At 36.6% G+C, this 27,926-nt stretch overlaps 1 protein-coding gene across 1 annotated transcript; it reads left to right on the top strand.

Moving 5' to 3' along the window:
- The first annotated feature begins 141 nt into the window (after nt 1-141).
- LOC140748315 (uncharacterized) lies at nt 142-12,516 on the top strand. The gene is made up of 4 exons (XM_073081154.1): nt 142-342; nt 2,075-2,311; nt 6,889-7,175; nt 12,082-12,516. Exons 1-4 carry the CDS (start codon nt 182-184, stop codon nt 12,483-12,485), a joined length of 1,089 nt encoding a protein of 362 aa, XP_072937255.1. The 5' UTR covers nt 142-181; the 3' UTR covers nt 12,486-12,516.
- Nucleotides 12,517-27,926: the final 15,410 nt, after the last annotated feature.

Below are 27,926 nucleotides of genomic sequence, written 5' to 3'. Positions count from 1 at the left end.
CAGGTATTATAGTGAAATAAGTTAAAACATCAACTTCTAGTTAAGGGCCCGTCAAAATCTGTTCAGACTTTTCGGAGATCATCCGAAACAAACAAACGGATGGACAGTCAAAAATGTCATCAACATCTTTTACAGTGGCCGCCGCTTCTTCTGGGACTACTGCTTCGCGTTCAACACCAGTATGGTGTTCGGGCTGGTGTCTCTACTATCCGTGCCGTCGGTACTGGACACTCTGATCGGCACGCGCCGCTCCAGCTCTACGTACACCGCGTACAGCCGCTACCGGTCCACCTTGGCGCACGTGCTCTCCTGGACGCAGTATGAAATGAAACCTGGAACATTGTATGTATCAAAATATAAGAGCATAAGAAACGGAGTATATAAAATGTTTTGCTTCATGCTTATTTTGTTTTTGGTCAATTTTTTTTTTTTTTTTTTTTTATAATATGAGAGTAGCAGACGAGCATGCAGTCCACCTGATGGTAAGTGGCTACTGCCGCCCATGTACATCTGTAATCAACCCCAGATAGGATTAGATATTCCTACCTGAGGTCGGCCACAGATGCGCCGCTACCCCTGAGGACTAAGCTGGAACGCCTCGGAAAAGTCTATCTCCCTTACCACACCCTTCAAACCGGAACACAGCAGCGCCTAACACTGCTGTTATTAGGTAGAAATAGGTGTGGCGGTGGTGCCGCCGGAGTCGAACCACAAAGGGTTCTACCACCTAGCACCTAGCATAAATGTAATAAGTGTTCATTTTAACAGCATTAATTAAGCGTTATCTCAATTATATTCTATAATTAATTTAATCACTTATATGTAAATAAAATGACTGGACACTGCAAGCAAATAAAAATCCTATTAATTATGTCTGCTAATTCTGGAAAATGTGACGTCACTTTCATCACTCGCGTGATCACTGAACCTACTCCTGCTTAGCTACCATTTATCAGGTTCGAAAAGCTGCTCCATTTATCAGGTTCGAAAAGCGCCCCACACTTTTTACACAATTATACAATTTACTGTTCCTTAATTGATTCTTAGATTGAAAATTATTTTCTACTTTTTAGTTGATTTTATCATAAAAACGTGTTTTTTAGTTTTTTTGAACTATAATTATTTATTAATTTCTAGTATTTGTTGTTATAGCGAACACCATTATGCATCGTTTGTAAAAAAATCAAGTGTTTATCTATTACGATTTAAGAGATAAAGCCCAGTGACACACGAACAGACCGCAGAGGGTTTCGTTTTAACCTTTGAGTACGGAATCCTAAAAAACATTTACAAGAGGGCATTATAGATATATTTCAGAACATTTGAGTTTTAAGGAAATAACATTATTATTTTCTAAACAAAAAATCACGCTATAACAGTTATTGAAACTAAAAAGCAATAATTATTTGCAATCTCGTAACTTGCGATGAACTTTCTTTAAGGCGCTTGAACCATCTCACCTCGAAAATCGTTAATCCTGAGGATGTTGATAAGTACCCTTTGAGTACGGAATCCTAAAAATCATTCTACAAGAGGGCATTATAGATATGTTTTAGAACATTTGAGTTATAGGGAAATAACATTATTACTTTCTAAACTAAAAATCACGCTATAACAGTTACGCCTATTGAAACTAAAAAGCAAAAATTATTTGCAATCTAAACTTGCGATGAACTTTGTCTACGGTGCTTGAACAATCTCATCTCGAAAATCGTTAATCCTGAGGATGTTGATAAGGACAGTGGTACAAAATTATTAAAATCGTGTATTATCATCGGTTTTTTGATATTTCTTCAAAATTTTGAATTAAACTGAACGTTCAAAGTGGATAGAAATCGAGTTCAAAGATTCCGTTTCTGTTACGTAGGTACGTACATACATACATACAACCCAAGCTAATAAAAGCGTGTTAATAAAAAGAATACTAATATGACAATTAAACTATGACACACGAGAAAGCTTCTTTTAGTATAAAACAATTGTTGGTACTAACACTATTCGGAGTGACTATAAGTTTTTTCAAGTAATCCACTGTATTTTAATGCTCTTTTTTTTAGTATATTTAAATGTTTAGGTCCTGGCAATCACTGTCCACGACGCGTAGTCGGCATCTGCAGGCGAACAAGGCAGGGGCGCTGCAGGGCCGCCGGGCCGTCTCGCAGCGCGATCTGGCCTTCGCGCTCATTTCCATCGTCGGCTTCGGCATCTTAGAGCCCAGCAAGTTCTCCATACGCCAGCGCAGGAGCCAAGACTGGGAAGGCTATAATCACCTTTTCAGAACCATAGGATACCTGACTGGGTTGGAAGAAAGGTTCGTTCATTATTATTTTCAGATTTATTTTTATTGATTCGCTTAATATATTTGTGTATACGTGATATTCTTATAGAAATTAATGTAGATAAAATGGTGAAGGCCATATTTTTATACAACTAACTCCATTTTAGGCAAGACTTTATAAGACAATTTACTCACAGGCCTTATTATAATTACTCATTATAATAAGGCCTGTGAGATCAAGTTGTGATCTATCAAGGTTTTCTAATCAAGGTTTTGACTAAACTACTGAAGCTACAATTATGAAATTTGAAATATAGCTTCATTTCATAATGTAGATGCGCACTGAGAACGGATTTTTTGATATTCCACCGTTAAGGGGTTAAATGGGGGTTGAAAGTTAGTATGAAAGTCCGTCAGTTTACAAGCAAACTGGATGAAAATTCGTATTTAGCTTTTTGATACAAAGTAATAAAAATCTAATCTAAGGACTTTTCCAAAATCAACCCTAAAAGTGGTTAAATGGGGGTTGACAGCTAATTTTAAATTTTGCCAATTTGGAAGCCAGCACTATGAAAGTTAGCCATTGCCTTACTGGTTAGATATACTGGAACTTTAGTTCTACCGTTTTTGGAAAATCAACCCTTATGTGGGTTAAATAAGGGTTGTAAGTGTGTATGGAATTACCCCAGTTTTGATGTAAACTCTATGAAAATCGGTATTTGGGTTTTCGATTAAAAATAATTAGATACTTATTTCACCATTTTTGGAAAATCAACCCTTAAGTTGGTAAAATAAGAGTTGATAGCTTATTTTAAAATTTGCCAATTTGAAAGCCAGCACTATGAAAGTTAGCCATTGCTCTACTGGTTAGATATAGTAGAATTTTAATTCTACTTTTTACGGAAAATCAACCCTTATGTGGGTTAAATAAGGGTTGTAAGTTTGTATGAAAATCCCCCAATTTTGATCTAATCTCTATGAAAATCTGTATTTAGCTTTTTGGTAGAAAATAATTAAACACCTTTTTCATTCTTTTTGGAAAATCAACCCTTACGTTGGTAAAATAGGGGTTGACAGTTTAAGCCAGCACTATGAAATCTAGCCATTGCCTTACTGGTTAGATATAATGGAACATTAATTCGACCGTTTTTGGAAAATCGGCCCTTATGTGGGTTAAATAAGGGTAGTAAGTTTGTATGAAAATCCCCCAGTTTTAATGTAAACTACGAAAATTGGTATTTGGGTTTTCGATAGAAAATAATTAATCACCTATTTCATTGTTTTTGGAAAATCATCCCTTAAGGTCGTTAAATGGGGGTTGGAATTTTATTTTAAACTCCGTTAATTTGGAAGCAAGGACTATAAAAAAATGCATTTGGCTTTCCTGTTAGAAATAATAGAACTTTTTAGATATAATAGAAAATCTACCCTTAAGAGGGTAAAATAGGGGTTGAAAGTTTGTTGGGAAGTCCGCAGATTTTAAAACAAAGTCTATGAAAATTGGTATTCAGCTTTCTGATTGAAAATAATAGAACACCTATTTTACCGTTTTTGGAAAATCAAGTTCGATTAACCTATTAATCGGATTTTAAAATAAAGGATTTTACTACGGATTTTAAAAAAAAATATTTTAAAATCCGTTAATTTGGAAACAAGGATTGTAAAAATAGCATTGAGCTTTCTGGTTCGAAATAATAAAGCTTCTTTAACATCGCTTATGGAAAATCTACCCTTAAGAAGGTAAAATAGGAGTGGAACCTTCGTTTAGAAGTCCGCAGCTTTTTAAGCAAAGTCTATGAAAATTGTTAATTGGCTTTCTGATTGAAAATAGAATAGAATAGGATACCTATTTTAGTTTTTGGTTAATCAACCCTTAAGGTTATTTAATAGGGGATGGAATTTTATTATAAAATCCGTTTATTTAGAAACAAGGACTGTAAAACTAAGATTTAGCTTTCTGGTACGAGATAATAGATCTTCTTTAACAACGTTTATGGAAAATCTACCCTTAAGAGGATAAAATAGGGGTAGAAACTTCGTTTAGAAGTTCGCAGATTTTAGGCAAAGTCTATGTAATTTAGTATTCTCCTTTCTGATTGAGAATAATAGAACACCTATTTCACCGTTTTTGAAAAAATAACCCTTAAGGACGTTTAATAGGGGTTGGGACTTTATTTTAAGAACTGTTAATTTGGAAGCAAGGACTGTAGAAAATGGTAATTGTCTTTCTGGTTGGAAATGATAGAACTTTTTTAACACCATTTATGGAAAATCTACCCTTAAGAGGGTACAATAGGGGTAGAAACTTCGTTTAGAAGTCCGCGGATTTTGAAGCTAAGTTTATGAAAATTGGTATTTTGCTTTCTGGTTGTAAATAATATACCACTTATTTTTCCGTTTTTTTGAGAATCAACCCTTAAGGTCGTTAAATAGTGGTTAGAACTTTGTTTTATAATCCGTTAATTTGGAAGAAACCACTATAAAAATTATCATTAGACTCAATGAAGCATCTGATCACTGTTTTTTTTTAGATCAACCCTTAAGACGGCTATAAAAGGGTGTATGCATTATGCCTTTCTATTTACACATCTGTTTCAGCATTTTTAGCAACTCAACAATCAACCCCATTAGGGTACTGTAAGTAAAGAAAGTTTCTTTAAAAACCGTTATTGACGTTACTTCCTTTGGCGTGTCTGGAAAAAGAACAAAGTGCAGAGAGGTTTAGTTTAGGGCGAAATTCCACGGGCCGTCGTAACATATATATATAACATGGGAATGTATTGCGCGTGCTGAAGTGCAGAACAGCGGTTTTTTAGGGTTCCGTACCTAAAGGATAAAATCGGAACCCTATTACTAAGACTTCGCTGTCTGTCCGTCTATCCGTCACAGGGCTCTCTATCTCTGGAACTGTAATAGATAAACATTTGAAATTCTTACAGAGGATGCATAACGGTGGCCGCTATCACAACAAATACTTAAAATAAAAAGAGTTTAAAACAAAGACATACAACAAACTGCTATTCGATATTTTCCAACTAACTTTTGAACCGTTAGAGGTAGACAGTTCAAATTTTCACAATGTGTGTACTTTAATGACTGCTGTAATATTAAATAATATAAATTTAAAAAAAATGAAAATTTTGGTTGTACGGAGGCACCTTCCAGGTGCGGGTTGGACCTGCACTTGGCCAATTATTAGAAACGCGCAGACCTGCGGGCCACAAGGGAAAGTCGCGGGCCACACACCACCCATGGGTGTCGGGTTGCCAACCGCTGGTGTTGAATATTAGCTTGCAGAAATTGGCTGATAAAGTATTTATTGATGCATATTATGTACATAGGAATGTTTTTGAAATTCTACTAAGGAGGCAAAAGAAGTTTTATATGTATGTATACGAGAATCTTTTAGGTTCGAAGTTAGAAACGTGAAATTTCAGATAACGTCTATTCAGACAAACGTGGACGGGTGCAAATTTCATATATGATAATGCGTAAGTTTATTCAAATTGACCTATATTTTGGTATACTGATTAGGTACATCGCAACTACTTTGGACACACTGCGTGCCAACATTTTGTCCTGCCGTGGGGTATGGTTGTGGTTATGCGTGGATTAATGATGGTGATGTGGTAGACACATAGACCTTGGATTAAAATTTTGGGCTAGAACAGGGCTTCAGTATCCCCTGCCTGTCGTACGAGACTAAAGGGGGACTTCTGGAGTTACGGGCGGCAAGAATGGGAGCTCTAACCGCCCAGCCTGGAAAGAACCACTGTATGTAAGGCCCCATGTAACATGGATGGTTCCTATGGAATAGCGTAAATAATAATTATTGTATCCTACATGAAACTTATATTTTAAAGAAAGTTTCATTATAGTCCACTACTTAGAGTTTTAGTGTATGTTTCTGAAGAAAGCTTGACCAATTTAGGTACACAGTGACGAAAAAAAAAGCTTTTATTAATTAAATATTAATGCTACTTTATCGTTAAAATTGTTAAAGGTACAAATTTACGATTACAGTTATTTGTATGTCAAATAAAACTAGTTAAATAAAAGCCGAGTGCAAATGTTTAAGAATATTTAGTACATTCATTTGATAATTGGAGGAACCCAAAGTATTATCAGTCAAGATCTACATTTAAATTCCTTAAGTTATTTCCAAATTTCTAAATTTAAGACAAGAAATAAATGAGTAAAGTCGTTTGTCCACCGCACCGTCACCGAGTCGATACCGAGAACAAGTTTATTTCGGGCCGATTTTAATATTTCGTGACGGCGATAGTTTGTCCACCACGACCGACATCGGCAATTTATTTTTTTCCAGCTGTCACGCGTTTGACGGCAATGTATGGACAAGTTCCAATGTGTTTTATATTGCCGGCACATCGGCCCGACAAAAACTCAGTGCCGATCTAGCGGTCAGGTTGATCTACTCGAAATATCGGCGGCCGGGATGACGGTGCTCGGGTAACGGGCGTGCGGTGGACAAGCTGCTATAGTAAATGTATGTACGCTACTTCGACGCCGTCATTAATTAATCGGTATCGACTCGGTGACGGTGGAAAACGTCATTGTTTCTTGCAATGTACACTCCAATTACTTTTCAGATACAACGTGTGTCGGCCGAGCGTGGAGGAGACGCGCGCGGTGTGCCGCCTGATCGTGCAGCGCGTGTTCGCGCCGTGCCTCGAGCGCGTGCCGGAGTACTACGAGCACATGGCGCGTGCCCTGCTCACCGGCCTGGGCACCCTCGACGCCAGTATCGAGACTACCTCCGTCTTGTATTGGGTCAAACACTTAGCAGGCGTACCTGGATATGTTTATACCGAAGCGGACAGAATTGACTTTCAAAGGCGATTAAAAAAACATCTGAATGGAAAAGCAGATCATATAGGTAACTATGAATATTGTTTTAATCTATATATGTATATAAAAGCGAAAAGATACTCACGTTCAAAACGTATTAATCAAGGTTTTGACTAAACTACTCAAGCTACAATCATGAAATTTGAAATATAGCTTCATTTTATAATGTAGATGCGCACTGAGAACGGATTTTTTGATATTCCACCGTTAAGGGGGTTTAATGGTGGTTGAAAGTTAGTATGAAAGTCCGTCAGTTTTAAAGCAAACTGGATGAAAATTGGTACTTAGCATTCTGATTTAAAGTAATAAAAATCTAATCTAAGGGTTTTTCCAAAATCAACCCTAAAGGTGGTTAAATAGGGGTTGACAGCTTATTTTAAATTATGCCATTTTGAAAGCCAGCACTATGAAAGTTAGCCATTGCTTTACTGGTTAGATATAATAAAACTAGTTCTACCGTTTTTGGAAAATCAACCCCTATATGGGTTAAATAAGGGTTGTAAGTTTGTATGGAATTCCCCCAGTTTTGATGTAAACTCTATGAAAATGGGTATTTGGGTTTTCGATAGAAAATAATTAAACACCTATTTCACCATTTCTGGAAAATCATTTTAAAATTTGCCAATTTGAAAGCCAGCACTATGAAAGTTAGCCATTGCTCAACTGGTTAGATATAGTGGAACTTTAATTCTACTGTTTATGGAAAATCAACCCTTATGTGGGTTAAATAAGGGTTGTAAGTTTGTATGAAAATCCCCCAGTTTTGATCTAATCTCTATGAAAATCTGTATTGAGCTTTTTGGTAGAAAATAATTAAACACCTGTTTCATTGTTTTTGGAAAATCAACCCTTAAGTTGGTAAAATAGGGGTGGACTGATTATTTTAAAATTTGCCAATTTGAAAGCCAGCACTACGAAACTTAGTCATAGCCTTACTGATTAGATTTAGTGGAACTTTAATTCTACCGTTTTTGGAAAATCAACCCTTATTTGGGTTAAATAAGGGTTGTAAATTTGTATGAAAGTCCCCCAGTTTTGATATAAACTGTATGAAAATCGGTATTCGGGTTTTCGATAGAAAATAATTAATCACCTATTTCATTGTTTTTGGAAAATCATCCCTTAAGGTCGTTAAATGGGGGTTGGAATTTTATTTCAAAATCCGATAATTTGGAAGCAAAGGCTATAAAAATTTGCATTTGGCTTTCCTGTTGGAAATAATAGAACTTTTTTAAGACCATTTATGGAAAATCTACCCTTAAGAAGGTAAAATAGGGGTGGATACTTCGTTTAGAAGTTCGCAGATTTTAGAGCAAAGTCTATATAATTTAGTATTCTGCTTTCTGATTGAAAATAATAGAATACCTATTTCACCGTTTTTGAAAAATTAACCTTTAAGGACGTTTAATAGGGGATGGAACTTTATTTTAAAAACCGTTAATTTGGAAGCAAGGACTGTAAAAAATGGTAATTGGCTTTCTGGTTGGGAATGATAGAACTTTTTTAACACCATTTATGGAAAATCTATCCTTAAGAGGGTATAATAGGGGTAGAAACTTCGTTTGAAGTCCGCAGATTTTGAAGCAAAGTCTATGAAAGTTGGTGTTTTGCTTTCTGGTTGTAAATAATATATCACTTATTTTTCCATTTTTTGAAAATCATCCCTTAAGGTCGTTAAATAGGGGTTGGAACTTTATTTTATAATCCGTTAATTCGGAAGCAACCATTATGAAAAATTATCATTGGAGTCAATGAAGCATCTGAGTCACTGTTTATTTTAGATCAACCCTTAAGACGGCTATAAAAGGGTGTATGCATTATGCCTTTCTGTTTACACATCTGTTTCAGCATTTTTAGCAACTCGACAATCAACCCCATTAGGGTACTATAAGTAAAGAAAGTTTCTTTAAAAACCGTTATTGAAGTTACTTCCTTTAGCGTGTCTGGAAAAAGAACACAGTGCAGAGAGGTTTAGTTTAGGGCGAAATTCCACGGGCCGTCGTAACATATATTTTAACACGGAAATGTATTGCGCGTGCTGAAGTGCAGAACAGCGGTTTTTTAGGGTTCCGTACGTAAAGGATAAAAACGGAACCTTATTACTAAGACTTCGCTGTCTGTCCGTCGTTCGTGTGTCAAATCAAATCAAATCAAATCAATTTTTTTTATTCAAAATAGGTTCTTTACAGAGCACTTTTTGAATGTCAAACTACCACCACTTCACAAGGTGTTTCGTTATGGAGAAGAAGCGGCGAAAGAAACTCCATAACACACATCTTTTAAAAAAAGAAATGGATTTTACAATGTTAAACTTAACCTAATGGTACATGTGGAGCTGGAATTACTTCAGACCACACCGTTTTGTCAGTCAAATAATCACTTAGTTTATAGTACGCTTTTTTACATAGCGTTTGTTTAACAACATGTTTGAACTTTTTTTCTGTGAGATTCAAAATGTGGTCAGGTATTTCATTGTAGTAGCGAATACAGTTACCCATGAAAGATCGAGCCACCTTGCATAATCTATGTTTAGGAATTGCTAATTTATTTCTATTTCTAGTATTAAAGTTATAGTGGTTACTTTTTTTTCAAACATATCAGTATGTTTTCTTATATACATAATATTTTCATAGATGTATTGACTATGTACCGTCAATATGTTAATAGTGGGAAACAGTTCTCTCAGGGACTCACCACGTCTCAGACTATATATTGACCTTATTGCTCTTTTTTGAATAGTAAATATAGAGTCTATGTCAGCGGCACTACCCCACAGCAGAATGCCATAAGACATAATGCTGTGAAAGTAACTGAAATAGACAAGCCTGGCAGTGGGGATGTCTGTTAACTGTCTAATTCTTCTGACTGCAAAAGCTACAGTACTAAGTCTGCTGGACAAAGCAGAGATGTGAGGACCCCACTGGAGTTTAGAATCAATGGTTATCCCCAAGAAAACAGTTTCATTGACAGATTGCAAAGTCTCACCATTTAGAGCGACATTCATCCCCATACTCCTTACATTTGGTAGCATAAATTTAATACATTTAGTTTTATTAGAATTTAGGAGTAGGTTATTTGCATCAAACCAGTTCTGAATCAAGCAAAGAGTTTCATTAATGACGCTGGTAGCCTGTGATTGTCGTTTTACCCTAAACACTAAGGAAGTGTCATCAGCAAACAAAACAACCTCAGATAAATCCTTTACTACATATGGCAAATCATTGATATAAACTAAAAATAGAAATGGACCTAGGATGGAGCCCTGAGAAACACCTATTTTAATATTAGAGCCTGCTGATAATGTTCCATTTACTTGCACTCGTTGTACTCTATTGTTTAAATAAGAATTTATCAACTTTAGAGAATTTCCCTGAATACCATAATATTGTAATTTTAACAATAAGGTATTATGATCAACACAATCAAAAGCTTTAGGCAAGTCACAAAATATACCTATAGCATCATGTGCTTGTTCCCAACAATCAAAAATATGTCGCAGCAATTGAACACCAGCGTCAGTAGTAGAACGGCCTTTGGTAAAGCCATTTTGTATTTGGTGTAAAAGATTATTTACTTTAAACCGTTGTCACTATCCGTGGGGCTCTATCTCTGGAACCGTAATAGTTAGACATTTGAAATTCTTACAGAGGATGCATAACGGTAGCCGCTATAACAATAAATACTAGAAATAAAAAAAAGTTGAAAACAAAAACGATTTTTCCAACTAACTTTTGAACCATTAGAGGTAGACAGTCCAAATTTTCACAATGTGTGTACTTTAATGGCTGCTGCAATATTAAATACTAGAAATTTAAAAAAAAATGAAAATTTTGGTTGTATGGAACCCTCCAGGTGCGGGTTTGACTTGCACTTGGCCAATTATTAGTAACACGCAGACCCGCCGGCCCCAAGGGAAAGTCGCGGGGCACACACCACCCGTGGGTGTCGGGTTACCGACCGCTGGTGTTTAATATTAGCTTTCAGAAATTTGCTGATAAACTATTTATTGATGCATATGTACATAGGAATGTTTTTGAAATTCTACTAAGGAGGTAAAAGAAGTGTTATATGTATGTTTACGGGAATCTTTTAGGTTCGAAGTTGGAAACGTGAAATTTCAGATAACGTCTATTCAGACAAATACACGACAACGTGTACGTACGGGTCCAAATTTCATATATGCGTAAGTTTATTCAAATTGGGCTACATTTTACATCGCAACTACTTTGGACACACTGCATGCCAACATTTTGTCCTGCCGTGGGGTATGGTTGTGGTTATGCGTGGATTAGTGATGGTGATGTGGTAGACACATAGACCTTGGATTAAAATTTTGATTTAGAACAGTGTTACAGTATCCCCTGCCTGTCGTACGAGACTAAAGGGGGACTTCTGGAGTTGCGGGCGGCAAAAATGGGAGCTCTAACTGCCCAACCAGTGAGCCTGGAAAGAACCACTGTATGTAAGGCGCCATATAACATGGACGGTTCCTATGGAATTGTGTAAATAATAATAATTGTATCCTACATGATATTTTAAAGAAAGTTTCATTACAGTCCACTAATTAGAGCTTTAGTGTATGTTTCTGAAGAAAACTTGACCTATTTAGGTACACAGTGACGAAAAAAAAAAGGTTTTATTCATAAAATATTAATGCTACTTGATCGTTAAAATTGTTAAAGGTACAAATTTACGATTACAGTTATTTGTATGACATATCATATTTTTTACGCGGGCGAAGCCGCGGGTTCTGCTAGTTATAAATAAATAAAGTCTGAAATGTCCAATATGTTGCAATGTACCCACAAGTTTTGGGAAGGAAAGTTTATAGTTCACATATTGATATAAATTGCAAATTGTATACAGGAAATGTAAAAAACATTATTTCTATCATAGAAGTAAAAGCTCATTTGCGTTTTTGTTGACTGTTTCAGGCGTAGACGCAGCAAGTTTAATGGACAAGAGTGCAATAAGCGGCCTGCCAGACCGCCCGCCGCGCTACCTGTACGTGCGCGACTTCGACTGTCTCGAGACCACGCCAGCGTACAAACAACTGAGGTTCGCGGGCAGGTACCGCCTCGCTGTCAACAACCTCGTGTTAGCCGTATACAACACCGAAGTGGGCCGGTACATCCTTAACCTGTTGTTCAGATGGAACAATGCTGTAGCAACCTATTTTCCTTACAAGGCGTTCTTGAAGTTCGGCATCCGGAGGTCGTACGTGAGCATGGCCAGGGAGACCGCGAAGGACGACACGAAGCCGCGGCCCAACGCGGAATACGCCCGCCCGCTGCCGCCAGACACCTGGTACGGAAAGATACTCACCGTAATATGGTGAAAACGTAACAGAAAATCTACATTTAAATACTATGGTGATAGTTACTTCTAGTAAATAAATACTTATTGTACTGTGACGCTAAGCTTTTAAAATCTTTTTATTTAGATAATATTTTGCTAAACAGCAAGTAAAGGTTTAAAATTGATATCTAAAGACGTTCACCATGTCGTATCAGACAATATGACACTGTAGTACTACCATGAGTTGGCATCTGTAGATATAAACGTTTGCGCTTACCGCACTCATTAATCGCTCTTAAATTCTCTTGGTAGAAATTTTCTGGTTGCAATACAAAGCGAGAAAATAAAAGGAATATTACAATTTCATTGGGCTTACGAGCAAAGTTTGACTACTCCTGACTGTATAAAGCTCGTAAAAGAGCTTTTAAGCTAAGAGATGCTATACGCACTTTAGGGCCAGTTTACCTTCCCTGGTAGTTGCTTTACAGAACTATTTCGACAAGGCTCACCGCGCGTAAGTGAGTGGGGCATAACAAGCGATACTAAGCCTTACGGGAGCCCACTAAGTGGGAATACCTGTTTGATTTTTTTAGCTGCAAACTTACGTGACCCATTCTCAAGACGTTGAAGCTTACTTCAATTTGTTTGAGAAATATTTAATTCTCCCATTACTAGCTTCCCATTGAACCTCGTTACACCCTAGTAAACGAGTTTTACATCCTAAATAATTTCGCGATGAAAGGTAAATCGTGTGGCATTCTAAAACTATCTCACTTAACGTATACTCTTGGGCATTTCCAAGACATGCCCGATCTCGTCAATGCACGGACAAAATGGAATGAGGTTTAGCATCGTGCAAATTAATTGCTTTAAGCTCAAAAACAACAAACAGTTACATTATACCTATTTATTTGTGTTTGTAATTTCAGCAATATGTAAAAAAAGATATATGCTAAAAGTTTTTATTGTCAGAAGTCCCATTTATATATATTAGGCTGTTATCTAACCTGGATGGAATTCATAGCATTTACGTGGGGCGATGGGACGATAGCCCCATAAATAAGGGTGGAGTACCCGCGACCCGCTGGCGCGCCGCCAACGCGGTCACTCATACGCCGCGAAGGTCCTCTGCCACTAAATACTCTAATGCAGTCATGATAATTCCTCCGCGAGCCTATATTTCAAGCATTTATTTTCAAGTTCACCTGCATCTCTACCTGCGTAGAGTCAATCACGTTTTCTAAATGTCATTTTTATAATTAAGTATTCTGTTTGGGTAGATTTTCATCAGAATGTATATTTATTATAAAAAAATATATATTTTCGACATTATAATTTCTTGTGTAACTAAATTATACGGTGGATAAAAAATAATTAAATATACTAAAAAAACCTTATTACTATGCAAGCGGGTAAACAAGCAATATTTGTAGAAGATACTCATTAGATATTGTTGTTGCCTACTCTTAACGATAGTGCAATGATCACATGGCCTTATTAAATGCAGCATCTCAAGGATATCTTCTTTTTCATTTAAATTAACTTTACTTTCAGTTGCATTGCAATTTGCATTGCAAAGTATATAACACTGGCACTGGCACATTTACAACTATTGTATACGATACGAGTACTATTTGAGTCTACTGGCATTATACCCCGCCGTTATTAATTTGCACATGTGATACGGCGTTATAACTTGATTTTCTGATCTGATCATTTCGATATTTTCATCAATTACATTTTTGTTATATAAAAACAAACGAGCGTGCTCCCACAACGTTGCAATGGGTACTATCTTCCACGGACATCTGGAACCGACCCCAGGATAAAAAACTTATCTGAGTTCGATCAGAGCATTGCTGCCCTAGAGAACTAAATTAAAACCTGTGACATTATTACATATTACAATGACGCATTGTGTAACAAACTGAAGATTTAATAAGATTTGGTGATAGCGCCTGCAGCGTGCAGCGAGTGGATAGATTAAGCAATTATCCTGAAGATAATGACAGAGCTAAGAGCACACATTAACCTTGCCCAAGATTTGAAATATATTATCCTCATACAACATTACATGGTTTCGGTTATCGTTGGGAATCTAACTCTGTAAATTCACACACACTGAGCTTTAGTTTCTTTTACGACTGTGTAATTGTGTTGATTTATTAAAGTCATGCTGATATAACGGGACAGTTTGTTTAGCATTGTCAACTCCTCTCTTGGCTACTTAACGACTTTTACCATTCTATGAGCGTTTATAAATCACGCGGTAGATACGGCGCCCGCTCCTACCGCCGCCGCCGCTCTCGTACAAATGGCTGTCGTTTATTCCTTCGCGTTTCCTGTCAGCACATATTCCTTCGGCTTTTTTCATAGGAGCCGTGATAGTCGCTCGTAAAATTATTAACGCATTAGGAATATTGCTGTGGAGCGGCTTTAATAACGCAGCGGCCGGGGAAGCTGAAATTAAACTCCGACTCGTCCGCTCTTAAGCCGGCGCGGGCGGGAGGCGCTGCACGGCATATCTTAAAGAATAAGGCGTTTCATTAAAAATAATATAATGAAACATACATAAATATTTAAGGAAAATCTAAACAGCCTTCATTTGATTATTAACTAATTTACATAATTAGTCACTAGTATCTACATCACTGTGTTTACCTTTAATTGTCTGGTAACGTAGTAACATTCGATGAAATGTTTATCTATTTAATTAAACGTTTTAATTATAGTCCCGTACTCCTTAGTTAGGTTGATTTAATAACCGTCTTCACGCTTAATATTAAGTAATTGAATATTTCCCCTTATTCGTATTTACCCTTGATACTGTTTGATAACAAATCCCAATTATTGATAGATCGATTAGATCATCGATTTTACAAATTTTTAACCTCTAATCCCAAGACTTTGGTATGATTATTCATCCATATTCCAAGGTATCACAGATGTGGCACAATTTGGAAAGGGTCGCAAGTAGAAAGTGGAACTGCAGTCTCTAGTGGAATCCGTAGGTACACTTGATACCATTTACAATTGTGTGAAGTTCTATTTTTTGGTTAGCAACCGAACAGAAACATGTCGAAAAACGATATAATTTTGATTTGTTGTCCAGCTATCCATCCAACAATATTATTTTAATTTGTTTTTCAAAAAACCATAATAACCATAAAACAACAATAGTAAATAACGTTTGTCTCATAATAAATGATTGAACAATAATAACATAAAATAAGACTGTTTATTATTTAACAAACATCGTAGCCGCCTGCTTAAAAACAATAGCTTCTTGTTTAAGCAAACTCTTAAATATTCAGTTCTGTAGTGGCGTGTTAAGATGCAGAACAATGAAGTTGTAGTTAGCTATCGGAGCGACGGCGGAGCGTGATGCAAGTGCGGAGAGAGCGCTCGCAACAACAGCAGAGTCGCCGCCAGGACTCGTCACACCGGGAACTTATTTATACAATTTTTTTGTCCATTAATTATGTATTTTTTTTTAAATTGATAATATGGATAATTTAAAATATGAAAACTAATTAGACAATTTTTTCCGACATTTCATTTCGACATTCGTGTGTTTTAGTAATGTTAGTTAGGTTATACTGAGTCTTGGATCGGTTACAATAAAAATACATCATCAATACATCATATCATCATGATAAATACGTCTATACCTACATAGACGCTTTTCAATAAAACATAAGTCTACTTACACGAAATGTGAGCCGATAGCAGCGGCAACACATCTATTTCAGTTTTATAATAGGAGTGTAGCAGATAGTTCTGCCGCATTCCATGTAGGTATTTTAAACGTTGAAAAGATGGCAATATACCATAAAACGCCGAGTCACAAACGAATTAAGTAAGATAAATTAATGTATACCTCCCAGTGTATTCCAAACTTTACCATCAACAGCTGAAGTGCCTTCATCGACAGCTCGCAGAACTGCACAACACGCGATAACCGACACAAAGGTCGGCGAGGTGCAGTCGCGCTGCTCTCAGCGGTATCCGCCACCGCCGCCACCGCTGCCACTGTCGCCACTAGCTTGCAATTGATGGCTATCTTTTTTGTATTCTCTATTGTTTTAATCTTATTTGCAGTTGTCGTTGTTTTTTAGAACGTTTTGATGAACTAATGCGATAACTACACTGTAGAATACAGGGGTTATTCTATAGTGTAGTACCTAATCTTAATAGATCCGTCAATGTTTACCTCGATCCGTGAATTAAATTTAATTTACTTATTCATAGTTAAATGATACTAATGAATATTAGAATTATCAAAAACGACTAAAATGATGTTTCCGTAAATTATACCAGTAAATTAATCCCATATATGAAAAAGATTTTTCTTCAATACTTGTGAAATACTGGTAAATTGTAATGATATGTAACTTGTTCTTTTTATATAGTATTATGTAAAGCCTGCGGAAGAGCAGAGAATCCTAACACAGGCATGTTTTGCTTAAAAGGAGGCCCTAGCCACTTATATTGTAATGAACCTAATCTGAAAAGTAATAAAGTATGTCTATTCTATTCTATTTCTATTCTATTCATTCTGTTAATTCATGATTGAAATAACAACTTTTTCACTTATAGTTACTTTTAGGAAAGTTATACATACAAAAACTTCGGCGAAAAGTTTAATCGATTCGTGGAATGTTTATACAAAAAATATCGTTTTGCAAATTTATTTATTTATTTATCGTTACATCTATCATCACAGGTTTTCTTAACCTAAAGCGATAGAGTAGCCTTAATTATATGTTTTCAGACCAATGTTATACCTTACAAAAAGTACAGAAAATTATTTTAGTTACACTGATGTAGAATTCTAATAAGTAGGTTACTGAGCATAAAATTAGAATGTTTGCTCTATACCTATATTACTAATGTAGCAACTATGTTGTGCTGCTACAGAGAGAATTATAATCTACATGGTAGTAACATAAATACCGGTATCCGAGTTCAGATAGAATTTTAGCCCTTTTGTGATAAATGTAATTTGCCCGTGAATTACATACAGTTCTTTCAGTTACTACAGACTATTAACTTAGCATTTATACTACATAAATTATATTTTCCACAAATGCCTCATTTATGATTTTAAGATTATTTGTAAGTAAAAATACTGATAATACCTTTATCATAATTAAACTCGTCATTAGAAGCATAGCCAAGGAGAAAAGGCGTGAAAATGCAACACAATGCAGCCACGTTATATTGCGTATATGCCGGAGTGTTTCAGATGTACAGTGCACGCTTAGATTAACTGCACTTGAACAATGCGGGGGAGGGAGCGGCCGCGCGGCGGGAGGGGGGGGGGGTGAAGCTGCGCTGCATAATAACTGCCGTGTCTTTGAGTTGCAAATGTTATTTCTACTTTAACGGCTCAAATGTAATTATTCCAGCGCTACGTGTCGCCGGACACTCGCGCAGATGTACTCTAAAAAAGAAATTGCTCAAAAGATTCCCTTAACATGTATATGCATGAAATTACAATATATCCTTCACAAGTTGACCTCCCTGGGAAAAATGCATTCATAATTTAACTAGCAGTCATAAATCATACCGGAACGCCAAACACGATTCTATTAGACGATAATAAAATCTGAAGAAAAGTAATAATAATATGTCGAAATTATATTATTTCATATTGCATTGTATATTATCAAAAATACGCCCGTGGGACTAGGGGCGCTACATTTAGAAGAAGGCAGAAATTCGGACTCTACAAGAAATTACTGACAAATCTAGGAAGCTCTAAATGTGATATTCACCTCCCATTTACCTAGATATTGTGCAATATTTATACAAAATGAAGTTATCGTTACATTCGTCTGTTATTAGACCTTTTAATTAAATGTCATAGATTAGTAAAGATTATTCACTCCTAACAAGAAAATGTACCCAGTTTTGAGAATTGAAATAGTTGCGTAAAAAAGTTTTGCCACGTCTCCGTGCTAAAATGTCATTAAAATATGTTTTTGAAATAATTATTTATTTATTATATAAATTACGCAGTATTAGTTATTTATTCGTAAATTTTCTCTAAAAATGTTTTTATTTGTCAAGAATTAAAAAAAAAGAACTTACTAATAAGCCGTTTGTGGCTTCATTTAATTTCAGGGCGGCAAAGTATCTTTACTAATCTATGTTAATTGTAAGTTCTTTTTAGATTTGATTTCTGCATATTTTAAGACAGACCAAACGACATTGATGTAACATATTTGTTCCGTTAACTGAAATTACGCAATGCTTCTAATAATTTATGTAATTTCTGTTTATTATTATAAAGCAATGCAAAACTTAGTAACTAAGTGTTTATAAACTGAGGTAGAACTGCGAAGTCAGCGCGTCGACGCATGCATTGTATCGGAAAGTGGCACACAGGTGATTGCTATTGTTCCCCGGCTGTCGCAGACACGAGGGTAAGGGGGCTAGGGGCTCGGGCGTGCTCTGTGCAGCACGCGGGGAGCTGATGACAAAGCGCACGCATTGTTCGACGCGTGCGGGACCCGGTTACAGCACAAAGTCGAGTCCGCTACTTCACGTTGCAGATGCAATGGAGCCACGCAACCAGCGGGGATAGCAACGTTATTTCTTTTTTTTAACTTTATGAAGTCTTGGGACTTGAAGGTTCAGGTGGTAAGGTGGTTTGACTCGAGACGTCAACGCCACACCTTATTTCCTTATAATAACAGTACCTACTCAGCTTTACTAATTTGAAGGAAGTATGTAGTAAGGGCGATACATTTAAACATAAGGTTCGAATTTATTCCTCAGGGTAGCAACGGATTTGTGGCCGAACTCAGTTTAAGGGTAAATCTATCTTATGAGAAGACGATTAAATTAAACATTGGTCCGTCCGTTGAAATATGTAAGCAGATAAAAAAATAATAACAAACATAACTTAATGGCATATTTTGAAATGATAAACACAATACTTTAATTTATTTATTCAAACCTTTCAATTATTCCTGGTTACAAAGGAACGAACCAATGGTAAAATGAGACATTATTTACTGAGACATTTTTCTAAATTGTAATAGAAATGGTGGTGTCCGCACACCTCGTAGCTCCACGTATCCTGAACCTCTCATTACTGGTCGTCCGCTGCTACGCGCCGCCGCCGCGCGCACGCCCGCCGCAAAGATATGCAATGCCTTTGACTACTTTCCATAATAAATTCGAATACATTCACATATTCTACTAAATGTAGTCGCATATGATACCCCGAAGTACTACATGGTACTATAGTTTAATCATTCCAAAGTTTTCCTTTCTAAATATGTAACGTTTATATGAACAACACGCCTCATAAATTCTTTATGAATGGTTATGAATCTTGCAAGCATAAATATAGTGCTATCTCCGTGGTCGTCTGTGACGCTGATTCACAGATTCAGATTCAGGCACAGATTCAGTCGACTCCTTGATTACAATCGATTTTTAAGTCGATGAAATGTCTCACATTTTTATAGGTATTTTCCACTATTTAAAGGACATGACATGACATGTCAAGGCGAAACAAATTCATATCGAGCTTAACTTTATATAAATATATTTATACTTAGTAGCTTGATAGAAATTGGAGCATTATTTACGAAACCTACAAATCGTTTACTAAAAGCTTTAAACACGAACAGCATGGAGGGGAAGCTTTCAATATTTATAGCGCTGAGCGCCGCGAGAGCCGCATGCTCGAGAGAGCCGGGAGCTCGCGAGAGCTGTTGTCTTCGAGAGCCGGATACGCGCCATACGTCAACGGGGCTTGTTTCGTAGTTATTATTGCAGTTTACTCATTATGTACTACGGATCTTACAAAATGCGAGAGTCGGTGCAATTTTAGAAATCACAAAATTTACGAAATAAATGATAAGAAGTACCTACTAATGTCAAGTAAAACTGTACACGTTTACAGTTTACACGTTTAAATGGACCCCTTAACTATAACTTGTGAATAATTGCGCAATAACATTGTACAGTTGCACATTGTACGCGCAAATATCCGAGCCATTGCCGTCAGTCACGACACTCACGACACTCGCAATGCACTGCAGATACCACCCATGACGTTGTGGCAGACAACTGAACGCATAATGGTTGAGTTGCGACACCCATACGACAGCTTGACCACCGTTTGGTGGAAGTGAACAGGACATTGATAAAGTGCGTTAAGTCTTGTATGAGAACATTTTCTGAAAATATTAGCTCTGTATATCTTGTAAACGATGATAAACGACGATACACGATACATCTACCTCGGAAAACAAGTAGGATTCAACAATAATACCAATGAGCTAGAGGTAGAGCGAAGATCAAACATCACTTGGAACAAGTTCTGGAGTTATAAAAAAAATTTAAAAAGCAATATACCAGTAACGTTGAAAAAGAAAATTATGGACTCATGCATTCTCCCCTGTCTAACTTACGCATGCCAAACATGGAAATTTACTAGAAATGTTAAAAATAAAATAATAAAGTGCCAAAGAGGTATGGAGCGTAGTATGCTAACAAGTAATTAATTTAAAAAATCAAAAACCCGACTGCATCAAAAAGGCTGAAGTAGAATTTGCAAAAGCAGTGAAATAGGCATTTCATAATTAATAAATTGCAGGTGCTTTATTAATTTATATGTCAAGTATTATATGTAATAAAATAATAATAAACATATTATGATACTAATTAAATTACAAATTAACTAATATTAAAAAATAAATTAAACTTATAAGATAAAGATATCGTCCAAAACTCCAACTTGTGGCATAGTGCCCAGAACGCTGGCAGCGTTGCCTCGCTGTATGGCGAGGCTAATTTTTTGGGCAAAATAGCTGCCAGCCCTCTGGTCACCCGAAGCGAGGATAAGCCGATGGGACAACTCTTTCATGAAAAGTTTCATGTCAGCCGACCACGGACCCAACGTCTCAATTGCAAGCGCCGCAAACTCATAATCTTGTATAATAGTAGCATATTTGCGGCGCTTGAGAAACTGAGCGCGGTCGGCTGCTGCCCCAACACTACTGCAGGTGTCATGTATGTAGGTTGGGGCTAGAGTGTCCACGCATGTAACATCCCACACCAGGGCGCGACCCAATTTCCACGGCACAAGAGTCGCACCATCAGGTCTCTTGCCGTCGTCTCTGCACAAACCACTCGGTTCTAATGAGGCTGGAACAGAGACGGTGACAAGAGCTCTGCGGATTAAGTCGTTTAATGTGCCATGTCTATATAAACGGCCAGCGCTCCTGGAGCAGGACAGACCATGTCGGCCTTTCTTATCCACGCTTCGGCCACATGGGCAATGATGAGGTTCGCAAATCTTGGCACCAAGCCGGAGACCCACTGAAATTCTCAGTGTCGAATCATCCAGAATGATGCCAAGATTTCGGGAGGGAAGTGCGTGCAACCAGTGGCCTGAGTCTTCTCCGGCATTTCATTATTTTTATCCAGAAAGCCAAATACAAAGTTTCATAGTAGGTGTCTGCTTCAAAAACAAAAAATGTTCAAACAATATTATCCTATTTTATTTTATCCTCGTAGTGTTCATTTACGCTATATAAAGAACCTATGTGTAAAATTCCAGCACGCTTAAGTTCAGCGGTTTCCCTTTGCGTTGATCTCTGGCACATCAACTCTCTCATTTAGTCAGACAGTCATCTCGATGTGTATATACGAGTATATATGTACTAGCTGACCCGGCAAACATTTTGTTGCCATATAAATAAAAAAATGTTAAGGATGAACAACCCTTATCACTTAGGTGTAAAAAAAATAGATAGTGGCCGATTTTCAGACCTACTGAATATGTATATAAAATTTGGTGAAAATCGGTGAAGTTTCGGAGGAGTACGGTCACTAACACGAGAATTTTATATATAAGATATATTATATAATGTATGTGTAATCTCCTCTTAATTTCCTTTATTTTGACACCCTACTCGATAGGTTTGGTTAACTTTTTTAAAACGTGTTACTATTTCTCGAAAAAATTCACCATTTACGGTCTATAAAATATATAACTTCAATAAATCAAAGTTTCGCTCATTATTTTACCTCGTTAGAGGTAGCATTTCATTATTTTTATCCAACAAGCCTGATACAAAATGTCATAGTGTTTGCTTCAAAATTGACGATAGTTCAAATGAACTTTTAACCCTTATTTTACCCTCTACGGGGTTGATTTTTCGGAGGGAGATAAATAAGTGCGTCCTTATTCCTATCCAGAAAGCCAAATACAAAATTTTATAGTAGTTGCTTCAAAATTAAAGGATTTCAAAAAAACTGTTTTCCTCTATTTTACCCTCTTAAGGGTAGAATTTCCAAAAGGCCTTTCTTAGTACTTATTCAAGCTATATAGAGAACCTGTGTGCAAAATTTCAGAACTGTAAAGTCCTTGGTTTAGGCTGTACGTTGATTTCTGAAAAATGAAAAAGTCATTTAGTTAGTCAGTCAGTCAGTCACCTTACTGTTTTATATATATACAAATATGTTTTTATAATCTCCGTTTAATTTCCTTTCATTTGATATCCTACTCGATAGGTTCGGTTAACTTTTTTTTTTTATTGTGTTACTATTTCGCGCCAAAAATCCGCCATTTTGATTTTTTTTTACTAACACCTATCTAAGGACACTCGGGTCATTGAGACAAATATAATGACACTTTAACTGATGAAATTCATCTAGCCGTTTGTTAGATCGGATCAAATAAAGAAAGACAAACATACAAGATACGCGCGAAAAACATAACCCTTCCTTGGCAGTCGGGTAAAAATTAAGAAAATACATAAAATAACACACGTAACAAAGGCTATAGACGCGTTAAGTTACGCACAAAAGTTAAAACTGAGATGGGCCGGACATATAGCACGTTTGGAAAATAAAAGGTGGACACTGTGGGTGACTACATGGAATGGTCCTTCAGGCAAGCGCCTCGTAGGTAGACCTTATACACGATGGGAAGATGACAATAAAAAGATCGCAGGACAGAACTGAGTTACAATGGCTAAAAACCGGGAAAAATGGAAAGCTTTGGAGGAAGCCTTCACCTGAGGGGGTCCATGCAATAATTAAATTAATAAAATGTCAATATTATATAATAAAATAATGTATAATTTAATAATAATAATCAATTAAATAAATTGTCAAAATGATAATAATGTAATTATGTAAAAATAATTTAGCAGTTCCTATTATTACGTTAAGCTGATTAATAATATAAGTAAAAAATGTAATAATTTAAATTTAATAATTTAATTTAATTTTATACATAAAAATTGTAAAACTGTTAATTGTAAAGATGTAATGAGCATGGAACAAAAGGCTTTTTAATTTTTTTTTTATTTTATTTATTTATCTTGTAAACATAATGCCCGCTGCTGGAGTATGCTAATATGGTTACGATTTATTACATTTTGTTTGATGTGTGAATATTAGATCAGTGTGTGTATTCGCGTACCATATTGGTTGTATGTCTTCAATTAGTTTTTTGTTATAATACAGAAGTAGCAACTAAGCATGCAGTCCACCTAATGATAAGTGGCTACTGCCACCTATGGGTATCTGTAATCAACCCCAAACAATATAAGTTTTCTACTTAATATTGGCCACATATGCCATTCCTGAAGACTTAGTTGGAACGCCTCGAATGAGTATTACCTTACCAAACCTACAAATCCAGAATACTGATGCGCTTAGCGCTGCTGTTATTAGGCATAAACAAGTTAGTGGAACCTCTGGAGTTGAACCACAAAAAGTTCTACCACCATTAAAATATATTGTGACTTTCGACGCCCCATGTTTTACCATCACTGTAAACATTAATATTCTGCGAGCAGCTTTAAGCTGGTTTTAAAGTGGATTAAATTGCACCTTCGCGCTTGTCAATGAATTCATGGATATGACAGAGTAGTGCAATGTGCCACACCTTCAACGTGTACTGTTGGTTTACATACTTAGTTAAGTTTAGTAAAAATCACAGCAATAAAAATCCTTAGCAATTACTTTAATTACTTTATTTAATTAGTAACGTTCCAGCCCTGACTTACTGTCTAAATATGAGGAATGTAGCGTTCCAACTTAGATTTTGCGGGTATTGTAGTAGAAAGTAGGATGTAGCAAATACAGATTATACGTCCTCTGATAGAATTTTACAAAAGAAGATAGAGGAATGTGTATTGCAGTTTAGAGTCGTATTGATCACAAAGCATATAAAAGTACAATCATAAATGAGAATGCCCATTCTTGGTACTGATTTTTCTCATGTGTCAAAATGAAAGTAATATTAAAATTATTTTTTTGATTTTTTACGACGTTTGTCGATCAGAATAGTTTCTTTGAACTGGGATTCCATTTAAGATAAAATAAGAAGAAATGTTGATTGTTGTTCTTATAAATTAAAATGGCGGTATTTTATACTCGGAATTCATTATTTTAGGTTTTTAGGATTATTTTAGGTTTTGTTACCTACTACTTTTAAAAGTAAATGGAATATGTTAATCGAACTACATTATAGGTACCTACTATCAGTTAAAACCGACCATCAATCTATCGTCGGATATTTTCGATTTTGAGGTTATGTGACATTTCGGTAAATAACTTCAGAACCCGGGTGCTGATCTAAAAAATAATTAGTGGTGGTAGTATTTGGTTAATTATACATCGTCCACAACAAGTTTCAATTTGATGCAACCGGACGGCGGTCCATACTTTCATGGCCATTGTCCTTTACTTACTTTTTTTTTAGTATCGCAATTACTACACTAAAGTCTCGTATACTATTTAATATTCGTCGAACGAGCATTTGCCATATATCGTTGTACATTGTAATGCAGTACCTATGACCCCGTGTTTTCACGATCGTTCTAAACCATCACAAGCGGCAAACGTGAGAGTAACGCTTTAACGCCATTTGATAAACTGTAATGGCCCGGCATCGCTCCACGCCAGTCCACGCTGACTAACGAATAGACTACTATGGCCGGCACACTCCACCAACTTATTGCTGCTGTAGAGTCACACATGTTATGTACCAGTTTATCGTGTTTTTTATTTCAATTTGCTATCGTCGTCGTCAATTAGATTTTTTAAAACTTTAGATATTTGTAATTAATTCTAAGGCGTGTAATTATCCTCATGATGGTTTCCTTCACCGTTATAGCGATAATGAATTTCTCATAGGTTTCAAGCATGTTTCAAGTGATAATTAATTTCTCATAAACACTTTGAAAAATCAGAGTTTCGAATTTAAGACCCACGATTGAAAGACAGAGTTTGAAACACTACACTATCCTGTAAGGGTTATTTTTAGGATGTTGTTGCAAGTGAAGAGTTAATCCAGCGAATTGTATTCGAGTCGCTGGACAGGTCTATTTGGTCATAAAATTGTTCGATTACTTGTACGCTTACCTAACGTAACAAGGACACGGTGATTCAAAATAATGTCGTAAATATCCGAACAGATTAGGGAATGGCCCTACGTTTTATATCTATTGTAGCTGCCTCGTACTCGTAAAATAAAGGAGCAGACAGACCGATGTAACAAGGGTAGGTAAAATCATTTTTATGTGACATAGCGCCTCTCGCGGAGCCGGATTGTTCGGTTTCAGTTGGGAATACGTCGTAAAAACAAATTCACGAATTTCAGGGATTGCTGAAAATATTCCAGGAGCGTAAAGTCTGAGGCTCGGTGGATCATAAAACTGTCCGCGGCTGCTGGCGACCCCGCCTCCCGGCACCCGCGCACCCCCGCACCCCTCCTCGCCCTGACGCAATTATCAAGACCAAGACATTGCAATCTACTGTTACTGTCATATTCTAAAAATAGCTGGAGGTGAGCGATAAGGCACGTATTAAGAGACTCAACGTCCAATTCCATAAATGAGAAGTAACGATGATGATGATTTTTGTATGAGCCCAAGTAGCAAGTTTTATTTAAACCAAATCAATATATATCACAACTTGACAGAAGAGATATCTTATGCAAAGGTATGGAAGTTACAGGTACATTATTATTATTATCGCAATACTTATTTCAACAATAGGCATACTGGATAACGATACCTGTTAACTAGCTCAAACTAAAGTCGTTATCTAATAATTCGTCGCTTATATTTTTAATCCAGCATGAATGATGTGGTTGGCAGTAATCTGGAGTGGTACTTACGAACCCTACCACTGATCCCAGGAGTTACGAGTTTGTATCCGCGGGCAATAAATTGTGATTGATCTTAAACAGGATAAATGTTATAAAACAGAATGATACGAAATGGTGATATACATAGATACCGAACCTCTCTTCAGTAAATTGCGCTCATTTTTTATTCTCTTTCCATTCGAGTAACGACGTTGTTGATTCGTTTATGTTTTCTTTTGTTTGCCTTTGAATTATTTATTGTGTCACAGTAAAAATATTGTTCTCCGCGAGACCGCGCGTCACTCCTGCTTAGGCCAAAGAGGAACAACCTGGAATACATATTTTATATCTGCCAGCAGGATCAGTCTACTCCAAAGTCATACCTGAGATTTCGTTTAACATAAAAGTCGCCATTTTCATTTATCATTAATCTTTTATAATATTCGTTGTCCTTTTTAATATCACTTCCATATTACCTATTATTGAAAAATAGGTAACCACACCTTACCTATTTTATATGTAATATGACTTTTTTTATTGAATAAGAAATACACACAGCAGAGTGACATAAATATGCAGGTATGATTTTTTACATCTCATAATAGTCTATACTTTTACGGACTTTTATTATCGCAAGAATGTATTGAAGCGCAAAAAATTATCACTTTTATAAAGCGACCATCTTAGTATACAGGATTGCCGGCGCGGGTACTTCAGGTATAATCCTTGTAGTTCCGGGACCAGAGTAGGGCTACGGCATCTGCCTATCTATCTGCCTGTCGTAAGAGGCGACTAATAAGGGCTTCCGGGGTTGTGGGTGGCAAGAGTGGGAGCTCGAATCGCCCGGCCAGCGACGCCGGAACGTACGGCGGTATGTGTGGTCGCATACCGTTGTGCACACCAGACGAAGTGACGAGCGTAATGCTTACTCCAGAAGAGGACTCCGGTTGCGTTCCTTTGGAGATCCCGGAGTCCTCTACGCAGCGCCGAGGACGGGCACCGGGGAGATATTAGTGCAATAAGAATCCCACATAACCCTGTGGGAGCGATCCCACGGCATAGGATAAGTACCTTTTGAAGGTTTCCCCTTTGTAAACAAAAAAAAATTTACTTCAGGTAGAATCCCACTTCTATGGGGATTAGTTACAAATGTCCGTAAATCGCATATCTCACTTACCGCCAGTAGACTTCATGCTCGTTATGCCTGCTAAGCAATAACAAAATATCCCTCTCTCTATACATTATTTTGTACAGTCATCAGGTTGAAGTAACGATAAAAATCACTACTCCAATAAAATGTAACCCTTCAAAGCCACTATAATAATAAACTTGAGCCAATGTGTAACA

Source organism: Epargyreus clarus, unplaced genomic scaffold (assembly GCF_041222505.1).
Source record: "Epargyreus clarus isolate Ecla_fem2 unplaced genomic scaffold, WU_Ecla_fem_2.2 ptg000015l, whole genome shotgun sequence".
In the NCBI taxonomy this organism is placed as follows: domain Eukaryota; kingdom Metazoa; phylum Arthropoda; class Insecta; order Lepidoptera; family Hesperiidae; genus Epargyreus; species Epargyreus clarus.
This window is presented reverse-complemented; position numbering and strand designations above follow the sequence as displayed.

Coding starts and splice junctions, on each gene's coding strand:
- LOC140748315 (XM_073081154.1), top strand. CDS start 182: ATGGTGTTCGGGCTGGTGTCTCTACTATCCGTGCCGTCGGTACTGGAC. Junction 2,312..6,888: donor CTGACTGGGTTGGAAGAAAG/GTTCGTTCATTA, acceptor ATTACTTTTCAG/ATACAACGTGTGTCGGCCGA. Junction 7,176..12,081: donor TGGAAAAGCAGATCATATAG/GTAACTATGAAT, acceptor TGACTGTTTCAG/GCGTAGACGCAGCAAGTTTA.